At 38.8% G+C, this 16685-nt stretch overlaps 1 protein-coding gene and 1 long non-coding RNA gene across 2 annotated transcripts in view; one reads left to right on the forward strand and one right to left on the reverse strand.

Annotated features, from left to right (window-relative positions):
- Positions 1-4712, forward strand: part of septin10 (septin 10) — a 17897-nt gene extending 13185 nt beyond the window's left edge. The window contains 3 exon segments of the mRNA NM_001017557.1: positions 89-221; positions 709-893; positions 4001-4712. Of these exon segments, the coding sequence (NP_001017557.1) occupies positions 89-221; positions 709-893; positions 4001-4016 (334 nt within the window). The 3' untranslated portion in view covers positions 4017-4712.
- Positions 4713-11050: 6338 nt separating this feature from the next.
- On the reverse strand, positions 11051-16241 carry LOC141376246 (uncharacterized). The gene is made up of 2 exons (XR_012385727.1): positions 13385-16241; positions 11051-13106 (listed from the first exon to the last, which is right to left on the reverse strand). It is a non-coding gene; the product is annotated as an uncharacterized lncRNA (long non-coding RNA).
- Between the last annotated feature and the right edge of the window lie 444 nt (positions 16242-16685).

Genomic DNA, 16685 nt, shown 5'->3' on the forward strand with positions numbered 1-16685 from the left:
AGAGATGAGAATATTCTGTGTTGTTGAAGTGTTGTATTAAAGTGTGGATTAAAGGTTAACTGCAGAAGTGTGTGTGTGTGTGTGTCAGTCTCCAGCAGACGTACGAGGCGAAGCGGCAGGAGTTTCTGGGTGAACTGCAGAGACGAGAAGAAGAGATGAGGCAGACGTTTGTGCAGAGAGTGAAGGAGAAAGAGGCCGAGCTGAAAGATGCAGAGAGAGAGGTACAACACACACACACACACACACACACACACACACACACAAACACACACACAATGTCTCTCACACAAACACACACACTCTGTCCCTTTCTTTCACACACACACACATACACACCGTACACACACACACACACACACAGTGAGACTCACTTTCTCTCTCACACACGCTCATGCTCACTCACTCTCACACACAAACACATTCTCTCTCCCACAGACACACACCCTCTTCTCATAGACACACAAACAATCTCTCAAACGCATACACTCTCATTGTCACTCACACACACACACACACACTCAAATGCGTGCACACATATACACAATCTCTCTCACACAAACAGGCAGACTCTTTCTCACAGACACACACTCAAATGCGCCTGTTACAAACTCTCACACACACACGCACACTCTCTCTCTTTCACACACATACTCACAGACTCAGCCTCATCGTCATATCGTGTGTGTGTGTGTATGTGCGTGTGTGCAGCTGCAGGGTAAGTTCGAGCAGCTGAAGCGTCTGCATGCGGATGAGAAGAGTAAGCTGGAGGAGAAGCGCAGGAGTCTGGAGGAGGAGATGAGTGTGTTCAGCAAACGCAAAGCAGCGACCGAGCTCCTGCAGGCGCAGTCCTTCAACACCAGCACCAACAACAAGAAGGACAAAGACCGCAAGAAGTCAGTCACACTTCACTCTTCACTAACACAACATAACTCACAACCTCAGTCTGCAGGCCAACAACACACTCTATCTGTCAAATGTGTGTTTATGCCACAAATCAGTACAGTATTAGGTAAAGGTCAACACATTTGGCAAAATCCGACTGTAATTTAGAGCTGCACGATTCTGGCTAATATGAGAATTGCGAATTTTTTATTTATTTATTTATTTATTTTTTGCTTAAAATAAAGATCGGGATTTTCTCAGGATTGTGTAGATGTAAAATAAAGGTTCATATGAGTCGGCAATTATTACTGTTTTCTCTCAAACATATGGTGAAACAACAATAATAATATTATGTGTAGGTCTACTGATTACTTATAATAATTCTGATATCGAATTTAGTTTGAGATTAGAGCCGTAACCCTACACTAGTCTCACGGTTCGGTTCAGTTACGATTATCATGCCATCGATTCGGTTCAATTCGATATCACGGTGCATTGACGGTGCTTTTCATACACAGTGTTATATTTTCTTCACAGCAGCAGTTCTTGTATTAAAATGTATAACTATATTAATATTCATATACTATTTGTAATACAATTTTGTCATTTAATACAAACAGTCAGATATATAAACTCTACCTTTAATCAACACGAGCATTTATAGTGATTAGTATAAACAATATCCCGCTCGCTTTCTGATCCTTGTCTAGTTCTCTTACACCTCTTTGATTGGTCACACCCTCAACAAAAACGGTTGCGATTGGCTCTTGCGCGCTGCGCTCTTCACAAATAAGCGACACTGATAAGCGGCAGGTGCGGGGATACAGCTGTTGCATGATAGACACGGTGGAAAAAACTCTGCAGGCACGCGCTCGTGTCTGTATCCAGAAGTATCGCTGTAAAACAGCCGAGAGGAGAAGAAGTCACACCAGCAGGTCAAATGGGGCAGAGTGCGTGTGTGTGTGTGTGTGTGTGAGAGAGAGAGAAATGGCGTAGTCATTCTCTCAATCACAGTGAAATAGGGGCTTCTGCTGTGTGTCAGTGAAAGACTGATCCAGCAAACACACACGCAGTCAAATTGTGCACAGTTTATGACTTTTAAGTCGTCTGAGTGTTCTAAGTAATCGTGCTCGCCTCCTTCGCGACAGAGCGCAAATGAGATAAATGACTTCAGTACATAATAACTGGTTATAATTATTACTGAACCGATACCGAATTGTCCGCGTCTGCATTGCGGTGCACCAAAGAAACAATTAATTTTGACACCCCTATTTGAGATATATGCTTGCATTATATATATGCTGTCATTGACAACATTATTAGACCATTTAATTCACTGGCAAAATCAACATTATATAGGCTACAGTAGTTATACTGACACTGTAAACATTTATTTTCATGCACAGCTGTGTGTCTTCATTGTACTGGGTGGGCCATTTAAATGAATACGCTTCAAGATATTAATGTCCTGTTTGTGGCACATTAGTATATGTGAGGGGGCTTGTAAATAACTCATGAAAGAATAAAGTTACGTTAAAACCAAGCACATCATTGTTTTTCTTGTGAAATTCCCAGTAAGTTTGATGTGTCACATGACCCTCTTCCTATAGAAAAAAACAAAAATTGGATCCAAGATGGCCGACTTCAAAATGGCCTCCCATCTTGAAAAGTTTGCCTCCTCACATATACTAATGTGCCACAAACAGGACGTTAATATCACCAACCATTTCCATTTTATTAGGGTGTATCCATATAAATGGCCCACCCTGTATTAGGGTTGGGCCGATAGACAATGCCATCGTTCATTGCCGATGGCCGACAGACACCACGATGCTGAGCCAGCATCGCAATCCTCCGCCCCGCCCTCTTTGCAAACCTGTCGTGAAAAATACACACTCTGGCCCTGTTTACACTAATAGGTTTTAGTTTTTAAATGGCATTTTAGAACGAAAACGATCCACATCCACTCTGGCGTTTAGTATTTCTAAGCAGCCCTCCTTCCACACTACTGCTGAAAACGCACATCACGTGACCACACACACACAGACACAGACACACACACACAGTCATGTGCTCGAGCCAGCGGGTCCAGGCAGTCAGAGGGTCAGTAGACTGCTTCAGTCCTCGGATACTGTTGGGTAGTTTCTGTTGGTTGTGCACCTTTTTTACCAACCAAGTTTGTCGACGCCATTATAACGACACAGATCACTTTGCCTATTCACGCCTATTTCCTGCGGAAAAAGTGATTGACAGGTAGTAATTATGTGTATAACTTATCTTTATTCATTTATGATTTGTTTAGGGGTATAACAAAGAGCATGCGGGTCAGGTAGTTAAAAATGGTAGACTATAAATAATTAATTTGTTATGAATTAATTAATTATTTATAATTAATTCACCACCGCCTATGACGACAATGCCATCTTCCATCGTGATGTTTCATATTAGACGTTGTACGACGCCAAATTGGTCGACATCGCCCAACCCTACCCTGCATATTATTTAATCGTTATTAAAGCTACAATAAATGTGTTGTGGTCGGATGTTTTAAACTATGTATTATATACTATTTATTTTACTGAAATGTTCAGTCACAGGCCTTAAAGGGACAGTTTACTTAAAGATTAAAATGTTCTCACTATTTACTCACTCTTCACTTGTTTCAATACTACAGGAGTTATTCAATTATATTCGTTTGTGTTCATTTAAATAAAGAATGTTTGAAACATGTGAAGGGTGTAATGAAAATGGTAATATTTGGGTGAACGATCTCTTTAAAAATGCATGCAGATGATAAACTTTGACTCCATTATGATTAAACTCTGTTAAACTATAATCCCAACATTGCATGTCCTGTGACATGTTGCATATTGTGGATGCACACATTGCGATATTGATGCTTAAACCATATATTGTGCTGCCCTAACTTGAATATAGGTCAGTTGTCTCAAGTTGTCGACAGTGTTTTCTGACTTAAACCATTTCAACACACCATACCAGCTGCTCTTTACAGCGTGATGCTGCTGTGCTGAAAGCATTCAGAGAATTCCTGCTCATTAAAAACAGGGAAATATCTGAGGAATGTCTGCAATGTGTGTTTATGTTTCTGATTCTACAGCTCTGGGTTCATGTGAAGACGAGAGGAGACAAGAGCCGGCATGTTTACACACACACATGCAAACACACTCTCTCTCTCTCTCTCTCTCTCTCTCTCTCTGTCACACACACACACACTCACCAGCAGATGGCGGTACTGAACACTACGCTCTGAAGAACAGCACACGTCTTCACTTCTTCACGATGGTGCCTGACAGATGAAAATAATGCATCATGAGCACAATGCAGCTGATTTATCACAGAAGATGCTCTGTTTATTATTAATGTTTGAGGAAATGTTAATCCACTAGTTGTACTGGTCAGTGTATGATGAATTATTCTGCTGGACTTGTGTTTTTATACGGTCGACGAGGGCTAAAAACATTAATCAGACATAAACTATAGTAATTTACCACAGATGTTTACTTGTTTGCATTTATTTTCCACATTTTATACTCATATCATGTTACGTGTATTTAAACAGTGTTATTCTGGGGGACGTTTTAAACAAATAAACTTGTATTTTTCTGCAGATTTGACCTTCTGTGTGGTTCAGAATCAATCAGAGAACAGTACTGACTAATGGCTGATTCTAGAGCTGCGGGTACATTTACTGTTTCCAAGAGAAACCTAACACAAAGTATATCAATTTAACTCTAAAAATGATGTTTGTATGTGTTTTTATGGACATTTTGTATTGAAAATATATAAATAAATAAAATTAATTTAAAGACTACACTATTCATATTGTTGACTGTCTGCACCTCCTAAATTATACATTCAACTTCAGCCCTCATCAAATAATTACGTCTAAGTTTCATCTTTTTTTTTTTTGCGTTTACCTTTTTTACGTTATTTAAACAACACAGGCTAATTCTGATTATGTACCCTTATATACCTTTCTGGAGAGCGCCAAATACGTTCCAGTAGCTATATATTTTTTGCAGTTTTTGTGAATCCACCAGAGGGCGCTGTGTACGCTTTTTCAGATTTCAAATTTCCTTTTGCGAGTGCCAATCGCGCCTGCTGTTCTCACGTAAATCAATGAGAGCCGCTGTCGACTGACTGACTGACTGATTAACCGACCGAATACCCACCTCCTTCCCTAAACCCAACCGATAGTGTTTTCAAAAGCAATCCAAAAAAAGAAAAAAAACTCACCTAATTTCTTTTACCACATTTTCAGGTGTTGTTTGTTTTATTTTTTGCCTTTTGTTTTGTCTCACCTGCTTTCTGGAACCATTCTTCATCAGACTCTATCCCCATCGTCATGTTAAACTACGCTCTGCATCTCAAATGTGTATGCGGCGAGCCACTGGACACTGTTACTGTCACAGTCAACTCTGTTACCATCAACAATTATCGTTAACTGTTACTTTCAACCTTCTTACTGTGGTCTCTGTTACCATCAACTCTGTTTTATTGTCAACTATTACCGTTAAATCTGTTACTATCAACCTTCTTACTGTAGACTATGTTACAATCAACCCTGTTAACATCGACTTTGTTACTGTCGAATCTTGACTCTGTTATTCTCTACTCTGTTTACCATTGACTCTTGTTTCCGTCGACTCTGTTACCATCGATACTTGTTACTGTCACCTCTGTTATTGTTGACTCTGTTATCGTCGACTCTTGTTACTGCGACTCTTTTATCGTTGACTCTTTTATCATCAACTCTGTTACCCCCGACTCTTGTTACATCGACTCTTTTTACCATCGACTTTGTTATCTTCGACTCTTGTTACTGTCAACTCTGTTAATGTTGACTTTTATCCACGACTCTGTTACCGTTGACTCTTGTTTCTGTCGACACTGTTATCGTCGACTCTTGATACCGACAACTCTCTTATCGTTGACTGTTAATGTCAACTCTTGTTACTGTCAACTCTTGTTACTATTGACTTTTGTTATCCTCGACTCTTGTTACTGTCGACTCTGTTATCGTTGACTCTTGTTACCGTCAACTCTTGTTACCGTCGACTCTGTTACCCTCGACTCTTGTTACTGTCGACTCTGTTTACCATTGACTCTTGTTTCTGTCGACTTTGTTATCGTCGACTCTTGATACTGACAACTCTCTTATCTTTGGCTGTTAATGTCAACTGTTGTTGCTGTCAACTCTTGTTATACTCGACTCTTGTTACTGTCGACTCTGTTATCGTTGACTCTTGTTACCGTCAACTCTTGTTACCATCGACTATTATCGTCGACTCTGTTATCCTCGACTCTTGTTACCGTGAAATGTTATCGTTGACTCTTGTTATTGTCGACTCTTCCTCGACTCTTGTTACCGTCGACTGTTATCATCGACTCTGTTATCCTCGACTGTTATCGTTGACTTTTGTTATTGTCGACTCTTGTTACTGTTGACTCTTGTTACCGTTGACTCTTGTTACTGTCAATTCTGTTATCGTCAACTCTTGTTACTGGTGACTGTTGTTATGGTCGTCTCTTGATACAGTCGACTCTTGTTATTGCCAACTCTGTTATTATTGACTCTGTTATCGTCAACTTATGTTACCAATTTTTTACTTCCAACTCTGTTACTGTGCGCTCTTCTGAAATACTGTCTGTATCCAATCAGCTTCTCCTTATTTATTATTATTAACACGTATTAAAGAGAAGCAGAACTTTGGGCCAGTGAGATTTCACAGTGAGCTGCTCCATCTGAAATACAGAAATGTCATTTTGACTCGTGTCTTCTCTCAGAGGTTAACACATGATGAACTCACAGGGATGAGATGCTGTTGAACCGTCACAGAATTATTCCCACTTCCGTGTGCAGAGAAGAAAGCTGATTCCCTTCGAGTTGTGGCCTGGAGAGAACAGAATAACCTCATTTGCTGTCGGAGCTCTTGGAAATAATCATCTGCATTTGCATTTAGATAGCAGGGTCTGGACAGCCACGCTTCTGCAGGGAAATTGGTTTGTTACTTTCATCCGCTGTGAAAGATTTAAAATTTCCAATTACAAGCGCAGATTCCACTCGGACAGGAGCTGTGAGACGTATAGGAGAGAAAGAGTGGAAAACAGCTCGTGTGCTCATCAGTGCTGCTCTTTTTACTACACACCAGGGGCGTGGCGGATATTTTAAAAGTGTGTGTGTGCAGGGGTGGGTCTCTGTTACAGTCGACTCTTGTTCCTATCGTCTGTTATCGTCGACTCTGCTACCGTCGATTCTGTTAGCATCGACTGTTATCGCCAACTTTGTTATTCTCAACTTTGTGTTTCCGTAAACTCTGTTGTCCGCGACTCTTGTTATTGTCGACTCTTGTTACCGTCAACTCTTGCTATCATTGACTCTGTTATCGTCGACACGTTACTGTCGACTTTAATTACTGTCAACTCTGTTATTGTTGAATCTGTTATCGTCTACTCTCGTTACCATCGACTCTTGTTACCGTCAACTCTGTTACACTCAACTCTGTTTACTATTGACTCTTGTTTCCGTCGACCCTGTTATCGTCGACTCTTGTTACTGTCAACTCTGTTATTGTTGACTGTTATCATCGACTCTGTTACCGTTGACTTTTGTTAACCTCGACTCTTGTTATCGTTGACTCTGTTACCATAAGCTCTTGTTACCGTCGACTGTTATCATCGACTCTTGTTATCGTCGACTGTTATTGTCGACTTTGTTATGGTCGACTCTGTTACCGTTGACTTTTGTTACCATCGACTCTTGTTACTGTCAACTCTGTTATTGTTGACTATTATTGTCGACTTTTGTTACCGTTGACTCGTTACCGCCTACTCTTGTTAACATTCACTCTTGTTATAAACAACTCTGTTATCCTCAACTCTGATACTGTCAATTTCTTAGTAACTCTGTTACTGTGCGCTCTTCTGAAATACTGTCAGTATCCAATCAGCTTCTCCTTATCTATTATTAATAACACATATTAAAGAGGAGCAGAACTTTGGGCCAGTGAGATTTCACAGTTGCGCGTTCTGCACTCACAGATGAAAAAAGTCAACTCTGAGCGGAAAAATCGCATTACGTCAGTCGCGTCTGTTCTCCAATCAAATGAAAGCAGAGGCGGGGTTTCTGTTGAGGTGACGGCAGTGTTTGCGTTGTCATGAAGACTATGGAGATTTTTGAAGATTGAGGAGAGACTAGCGGCTGCTGTTTTGAGTAATACAGAGCTGTATGACATCACAAATTTTGAATATCACGATATTATTACTCTAATAATAAAAATATAACAATATCAACAGCAACACTCGCGTACAGTAGGCAGCTGATTCAGTTGTTGTCTAGCAAAAGGTAAAATAAAAAGGTGCACGGCACTTATTTTTTTCTTGTCAACAATAAGGCAGGGTGGTGAGCCTCGCGTTTTTGGAACATAATAGCGCGTTCGGTGTGATCGGCCCCTAATGCTGCATTGACACCAGATGCAGATGAAGCGTCACGTGCAAATGATTTGTAAATTACGTAAATGCAAAGTCACAAATAGACATCCTGCTGCACTAATGATTCACGCGAATTAATTTGACGTGACTCACTCGAGTTGGAAAATCTGAACTTCGGCGGACATTAGTGGTGCGTTAACCAATCAAGAGCTTGCTCTTGTATGGACGTGATTATGATGTAGCGCCTATTGTTGGTGTCTTGAGGGAAAATTCTCCTGCCGACACCGGTTAACAGTTGCTCAAACTGGGCTCGGCTCAGTCGGAAGCACGATTGAAAGCCTCTATCATCCAGGTACAGTTTCTGAAGGAGTTGATGAACTCACAGAGCATCTCTGAAAGACTCTAGTGGACTCCGAACGTGAATGAAGCAGATTTGATTTTGTTGGTGCATTTCAGTAATGAGAAGACGCTTCTCTGTAAAGAGTTGATGGATTTGAAAGGTTCCTCACTGGAGCATCAATGCACTAAAGCAGATTATTGATCAGAAGTGTGGATCAGAGAGAAGCTGACCGACTCACATTTACATTGATTTGAGGGAAAACCTGAATCAATGCTGTAACTAGCTGAGAGCGCAGCGCCCTTACTGAAGACATCATCAAATCAACCACAGTGTTTAATAATGTGCACGTCTGCGGAGATTACATGTGGAGCCACTCATCAAAACATCAGTGCCTTTTATTAACATACTAATATTTTACATTTCATGCGGCACCGTGGCTCTAGTTAACACAAGGTTGGAGTCTCAGCTGGGTTGGAGTCTCAGTTGGCGTTTCTGTGTGGAGTTTGCATGTTCTCCCTGTGTTGGCATGGGTTTCCTCCGGGTGCTCCGGTTTCCCCCACAGTCTAAACACATGCGCTATAGGGGAACTGATCAACTAAACTGGCTATAGTGTAGAGCTGTGCAATCCAGCAAAAACTCCTCACTGAATGATAACGATATATATTTTGATTTGAGTTGTTAATGCTTCCAGACTTAAAAGCATCCCAACACTGACTGATGCCACAAAAATTGCAGGGTCCAATAAATGCCATAACACATTTTCAGCCAATAAATTTTCAGTGGCTGAAAATTCGGCACATCTCTTAACATCAACGCACTTCTAGATTTCCATTGTTGCACATTTCTGCCGTGTGATGGACTCTTAGATCAATGTGGAGTAAACAAGTCCAGAGCTTATTGTTATTATTATTAATTCGATTCAGTATAATATTGTTTATTGGCCTGTTTATGAGTGTGTGTGTGTGTGTGAATGAGTGTGTATGGGCTTCCATGGGTTTCCCAGTTCTGGGTTGCAGCTGGAAGGGCATCCGCTGTGTAAAACACATGCTAGAATAGTTGGCGGTTCATTCCGCTCTGGCGACCCCTGACAAATCAACACAATCTCACTGCAATTCGTAACTTTTTCATTTAGTGGCTAATTCGTATGAATTCGTACGATCTAATTCGTACAATTTAGTACGATTTGCTCATCCCCCAATGACGGTTGGGGTTAGGGGTGGGGTTAGGTGCCACGCCTCCTTTTAAAAATCGTACCATTTCGTATGACTGAACTGAACTTTGCCACTAAACTGGCAAAACGAAAAATACTTACGTTTTCTCGTGAGATCAGGCTGGACAAATAAGGAACTAAGCCAAAGGAAAATGAATACAACTATCAGAAAATCTGGGTTCAAAAATAACTAAATATTAAGAGAATTACCTTTAGAGTTGTGCAAATGAAGCTCTTCAGAATGCACATTACCAATCAAAATAAGTTCTGATATATTTACAGTGGGAGAATTATGTGTGTTTGGTGTTAAATAAATATTTATAACTGACTCCACCAAATACACCCATGCAGATTAACGCTGGTCACATTAGAAGAAAATGATTAACTTAAATAAAAAAAAAAACAGCAGTGATATGATGCACAAATACAGTCAATTAAAGGCTTTAATTCAATTTAAATTAAATACATTTAGGTAATTATCATCAGGACTAGACTAGTTATGACTAGACTAGTTAGAAACAGAAGTTTAGCACTTCATGATTGTATAGTATAAATAGAACATGAAGATTTCTCACAAGAATCAATGAAAGCAAACATCAGTGTTTGTAATGAATTCAGCTGCTTTGAGACTCTTGAGAATCAGAAACGGCACTCGTCCAATCAGCAATATCCCAACTCTGATTAATCCAATTAGTTACAGTACAATGATGAGTGAACTATTCCACAGTGACTGTATTCTGTAATTAATTTACATTCTTTTCAGCTTATTAATCTTTTTCAGCTTTATTAATCTGGCGTCGCCACAGCAGAATGAACCGCCAACTATTCCAGCACATGTTTTTATGCAGCGGATGCCTTTCCAGCTGCAACCCATCACTGGGAAACACCCATACGCTCTCATTCTCACACACATACTATGGACAGTTTAAGCTTACCCAATTCACCTCTACCGCATGTCTTTAGACACCCGGAGGAATCCCACGCGAACGCAGGGAGAACTTGCAAACTCCACACAGAAACGCCAACTGACCCAGCAGAGGCTCGAACCAGCGACCTTCTTGCTGTGAGGTGACCTACCGCGCCACCGGTGACTATTATAAATAATTATTCAGCTGCACTCATTATACATGCACGAGAATCACTAATAATGAATCCACTATGCATGATTTAAATCAAAGGCATTTATTGCTAAAATGTACTTGACAAACGAACAAAACAAAGCACATCATCATCATCATCATCAGTATAAGACAATGTGTAATTGAAACCCATGTCAAACACCAGAGAGCGAGTGTGTGAGGAAATATTCCCCAGTTTCTCCACTCTAGCACCAGTAGCGTATAAATGTCCTCAGAGCTTCTTCTGTCAGTCCGTAATCCAGCGCACCATCAGACCAGAGTTCATGCTGAAACACACACACACACACTCGCATCCAGATTCAGCAGATCATTTATATGAAGAGGATCTCATGGATGTCTGATTCTGCCACAACCTAAGAAATGATTAGTTACTTAAAAAGACGAATAAACCCGCTGTAACATGGAACTGTTAAGTTAATGCACGTTGTTCATTTACTTCACTTTAAGGCAATGGGTTTACTCGCCTCAGTCAACTAATTAAACTCACTTTTCCAGTCAACTAATCGCATTAAAAGTCAGTTAATCATTTTAAAAGCAAATGGTTTACTCAACTTTTCAAGTAAAATCAACTAATCGCTTTAAAACAATCACTTTTAAACCCAACTAATATTTTTAAAGGCAACAAGATTACTAATCTCTTCAAAGTAGTCAAATAATCACTAGTTAAAATCAACTAATTGCTCTAAAAAGTGAGAAAACTCAATGGCTTTAGCTAACTAATCATTTTAAAGCAAGCGGTTCCACCAGTTCTGCAATTAAAGCCAACAAATCCAATCTCCAGAAGATCAACAGGTTTAATCACTTTCACAAAGTAAAGTCAACTAATTGCATTAACAGCAATGGGTTTACTCTAAGGTGAGTCAACTAATCACTTTAAACTACTAATAGCTTTATTAATCACTTCTTCAAAGTAAAGTCAAATAATCACTTCAAAAGCCAGCCAAATATTTTAGTCAATTAATCGCATTAAAAGCAACTGGTTTATTAATTTCTTCAATTAAAGACAACATATCACTTTAAAATCAATGCATTTACCACCTTTTGTCAAACAAATCACTTTAAAAGCACCTTTTTAAAGGTCAATCAATTGCTTTTAAAGCTAAATGTTGACAAAACAAACCAATCACTTTTTAAGTGACTTAATCACAGTAAAAGTCAACTAATCGTTGAAAACCAAAGGGTTTGCACACTGTTTGAGTCACCCATCTGCTGTTTGAAGCCGAGCAACTGTTTTCAAAGCCAACCAAGCAAAGTCAACTAATTGCATTAAAAGACAATTAAGCACCTTAAAAGCAACAGGTCTGCTCATCTTTTAAAGTCAACTAATAGCTTTAAAAGCAACATTGCTCACTTTTAAGTAGACAACAAATCACGTTAAAAGACAATTAATCACTTAAAAGCAACAGATTTAAACACGTTTACAAAGTAAATTCAACTAATCTCATTAAAAGCCAAGTAATCACTAAAAGAATAGATTTACTCAACTTTTTTGAGCAAAACCAATAGCTTAAAAAATGATTGATTCTCAAATTGAGTTGAGTCAACTAATCACTTTTAAACCCAGCTAATTTCTTCAAAGGCAGCATGATTACTCACTTCTTCAAAATAGTCAACTTATCACTTTAAAAACGACAGGTTTCAACACTTTTCCAAAGTAGAAGTCAACTAATTGCATTAAAAGTCAATTGATCACTTTGAAAGCAACTGCTTAACTCATCGTTTTAAGTAAAGTCAACAAATAGCTTTAAAAGCATATAGCCAACTAAAAGTCACCTAATCGTTCTAAGGGCAATCGCTTTAAAGGCAACTGGTTTATTCATTTTCTAAATTAAAGACAACAAATCACTCAAAAAGTCAACTAATCGCTCCTAGATTCAACTAACTGCTTTAAACAGAATGGGTTTAGTCACCTTTGTAAGTAAGCAAATCGCTTTAAAGACAACTAATCTTTCTTTAAAAGCAATTTTTGAAAGTAAAATCAATTAATAGATTTCAAAGCCAACCAATCAATTTTAAAGTCGAGTAATAGCTTACAAAGCAAACTAATTGCTTTTAAAGTTGAGTAAAAGATTCCAAAGCCAACCTATTGATTTTAATTTGAGTAATAGCTTTCAAAGCCAACCAATCGTTTTTAAAGTCAATTAAAATATTTTAAAGCCAAACAATTGATTTTAGGTCGAGTAAAAGATTTCAAAGCAAACCCATCGATTTTAAAGTCGAGTAAAAGATTTCTAAGCCAACTAATCGATTTTAAAGTCGAGTAAAAGATTTCTAAGCCAACAAATCGATTTTAAAGTCGAGTAAATTATTTCAAAGCCAACCAATCGATTTTAAAGTTGAGTAAAAGATTCCAAAGCCAACCTATTGATTTTAATTTGAGTAATAGCTTTCAAAGCCAACCAATCGTTTTTAAAGTCAATTAAAATATTTTAAAGCCAAACAATTGATTTTAGGTCGAGTAAAAGATTTCAAAGCAAACCAATTGATTTTAAAGTCGAGTAAAAGATTTCTAAGCCAACCAATCAATTTTAAAGGCAACTAATAGCAATGATTGTATTCACTTCAAGCAAAGTCAACTAGTCACTTTAAAACAACAGGTTTGCTAAATTTTTAAGTCAACCAAGTAAATAGTTGCAATTACGAGAAAGTCAGAGTTGACTAAGACAAAGTTGACCCAGTTATTTATATAACCTTTCGTTTATGTGGCAGAATCAGAATCAGAAAGGATTCACGCTCAGATCACCCTTTGAACTCTTCTTGTAATCATAAGCTGAATCCCGGCAGAAAGCGGACGCGGTGGTGAATTATTCCTCTCTATGTTGGTAGATGTGCTGGTCACAACAGAAGCAGGAACCATCATCTCATCTCCAACATGGAGACCAACATGTGCTTGTCATTGAGCAAAATGACACTCGTGCCGAAATTGAGACTAGACGGCACCATGATCAAATCGGCAATGATTTGATTAAAAAGAGCACGACGTACAGACGGACCATGAGAATAAAAACACTGTAGGAATCCATCCAAAGGAATAGAAAGAAAGTCACCGGTGTGGACAAACCATCCTGTGCTTATGAGCGTCCGAGAATCTGGACTTCAGCGCTGGGTAATGTTGAATCATGAGCTCGAGACTCTAAATACTGATGCTTTTCTCCATCTGGAACACTCACAGATCCACTGATGACCATCAGCAGCAGATTCAGACGCTTCATTGAGCTTCTGTACAGTATAATGCAGTGCAATGGGCTGTTCACACTAGACATGCAGCGCTGGGTTAATGAGATATAAACAACTGTCAAAATATCTGGTAATGAACATATCTGGTAATGTTTTGGGTTTATTTGCGGTTGTGAGTTGTGTAGCAGAGGCCAGCTAGTAGGTGCTGTACAGGTAACCCTCACTCCTCTGACCTCTAAAAGTGCTCTAGCGACCAACGCTAGAGGTCATGGTCTTTAGCCTCTTTGGTAGAGCATTCGATTCCCATGCGGAAGGTCGCAGGTTCGATACCAGCTCGGAGCGGGTTGGGTGGTGTAAGACTGGCAGGGTTGCAGTTGCATTATGGGATGTTGATGTCTGCTCTGTGCATCATATACTGTTGTTATTAAAAGTTTCTGACTGAACTATAAATAATCTATTCATAGGGATTGTTACACAATTAAATGTATTGATAATTAAAACACTTTTCAGAGATAGTAATTAGAAAAGTCATCAAATAAATAAATAAATACAATTCTAATGATGTAATTAGCAAAATCCCAACACTGGTCTTACAGCAAATTCAGTTTAGCCTTACAAATAAACTCAATTTCAATGCCGAGTTGCTGCAGTCATGTGCACATGAAGGAGTAACGTGCAAACTCCTGTGTGAACAGCCCATCATCTGCACACCTCAAACACACTCCTCAATCAGGGCAGACTTCAGTGTGACACACATTAAAATACTCTTATTAAATGTAATGCACAGCATAAATGAGCACACCCCTTTTGAAAATGAATATGTGTCTGCATTTCTCAGTGCATGCAGAGACAATCTATTTAAACTAAACTCCAGTTTGGGTCATCTCACTTGTACATGAACAGAAAGATAATACGTTTAAATTTACATTCATTTTTCGAACACATTCATTAGGACGTACTCCTCTTTTTGGACTGCGATCGTCAGTGTTTTGTAAGATGAGTTGATCAGTTTTGTCTTCAGTACTGACTAATCTAATGTATCTGCACTGATATATTACTGCACAGCATAATAACATGAAAAAGAGATCTGTGTCTCATTTATGCTGCGCAATCACTGGAAATGATGCACAAAGAACAGACATCATGAGTTTGAATGCATGAAAAACATGTCTATAAATACAATATCACTCACTTTTAATAATAATAATAATAATAAAGCATGTGTAAAATGATGCAGAATATGGATTAAACGATTCAGTATATGTCAATCAGATTAAATGTGGTCTGCTCTGATTGAATTAAGTGTGTGTGAACTTGTATATGTGGTTTACAAGGACACAAAATGTGTATAATGACGTGACTATGAGATAGTTGTGCTCTATTATGGTAGTTTATGCCTTCAAAATGATACTTAACAGGGATTTCACATTCAAAATGGTCCACACACTACAAAAAACACCTCTTATTTAGATTTATAGTCAAAATATCTAAACATTCTGAAATCAGGAAGTATTTTCTGGGCAAGCGCAAATTATTATCTTGTTTTCATTAATAATTAGTCAAAATTAAGCGAGTTTTTTCATTAAAACAAGCAACATAATCTGACATTGGGGTAAGGAAAACAATATAATGTCAAAGGGGAAAAACTCGATAATTCTGCTTACCCCATTGGCAGATTATGTTGCTTGTTTTAATGTAAAACCTAATTCATTATTTCTGAAAACAAGACAATCTTTTTAGCTTGTCTAGAAAACACAGCTTGATTTAAGAATATTTTGATATTTAGAATAGAAACAAGACAAAAAAACATGATAAAATAAGCAGTTTTTACAGTATAAAATGCATTACACATAGGGAGAGTCCTCATAAACCACATATACAAGTGTGTGTGTGTGTGTGTTTTGCTGGTTGTTATCTGAATCTCTCCTGAGCGTCTGTGCTTGACCTGAACTCAACAGTCTCCTCTAATGTAGAGCATCTGACGGAGAAACACACCGATCCTGAAACAGACTCAACACCAGTACACACACACACACACACACACACACACACACACACACACACACACACACACACACACACACACACACACACACACACACACACACACACACACACACACACTAATCTGAAATCAGCATTAGGACTGCACAATAGATCATAACATTGGGGTACACACTATTGTAGGGTGTCTTTGTTACTATTTATTTAACTAGTGAGTAATATTAATCAGGGTGGCACGGTGGCTCAGTGGTCAGCTATAGGGCTATAGTGCTCTATAGGGGAATTGAACTAAATAGGCTGTAGTGTATGAGTGTGCATGTGTGTGAATGAGTGTGTATGGGTGTTTTCCAGTACTGGGATGCAGCTGCAAAGGCATCCGCTGTTTAAAACAAATGCTGGAATAGTTGGCGGTTCATTGTGCTGTGGCGACCCCTGATGAATAAATGGATTAAACTGAAGGAAAACGAATGAATGAATGAAA

This window comes from Danio rerio, chromosome 9 (genome assembly GCF_049306965.1).
Source record: "Danio rerio strain Tuebingen ecotype United States chromosome 9, GRCz12tu, whole genome shotgun sequence".
In the NCBI taxonomy this organism is placed as follows: domain Eukaryota; kingdom Metazoa; phylum Chordata; class Actinopteri; order Cypriniformes; family Danionidae; genus Danio; species Danio rerio.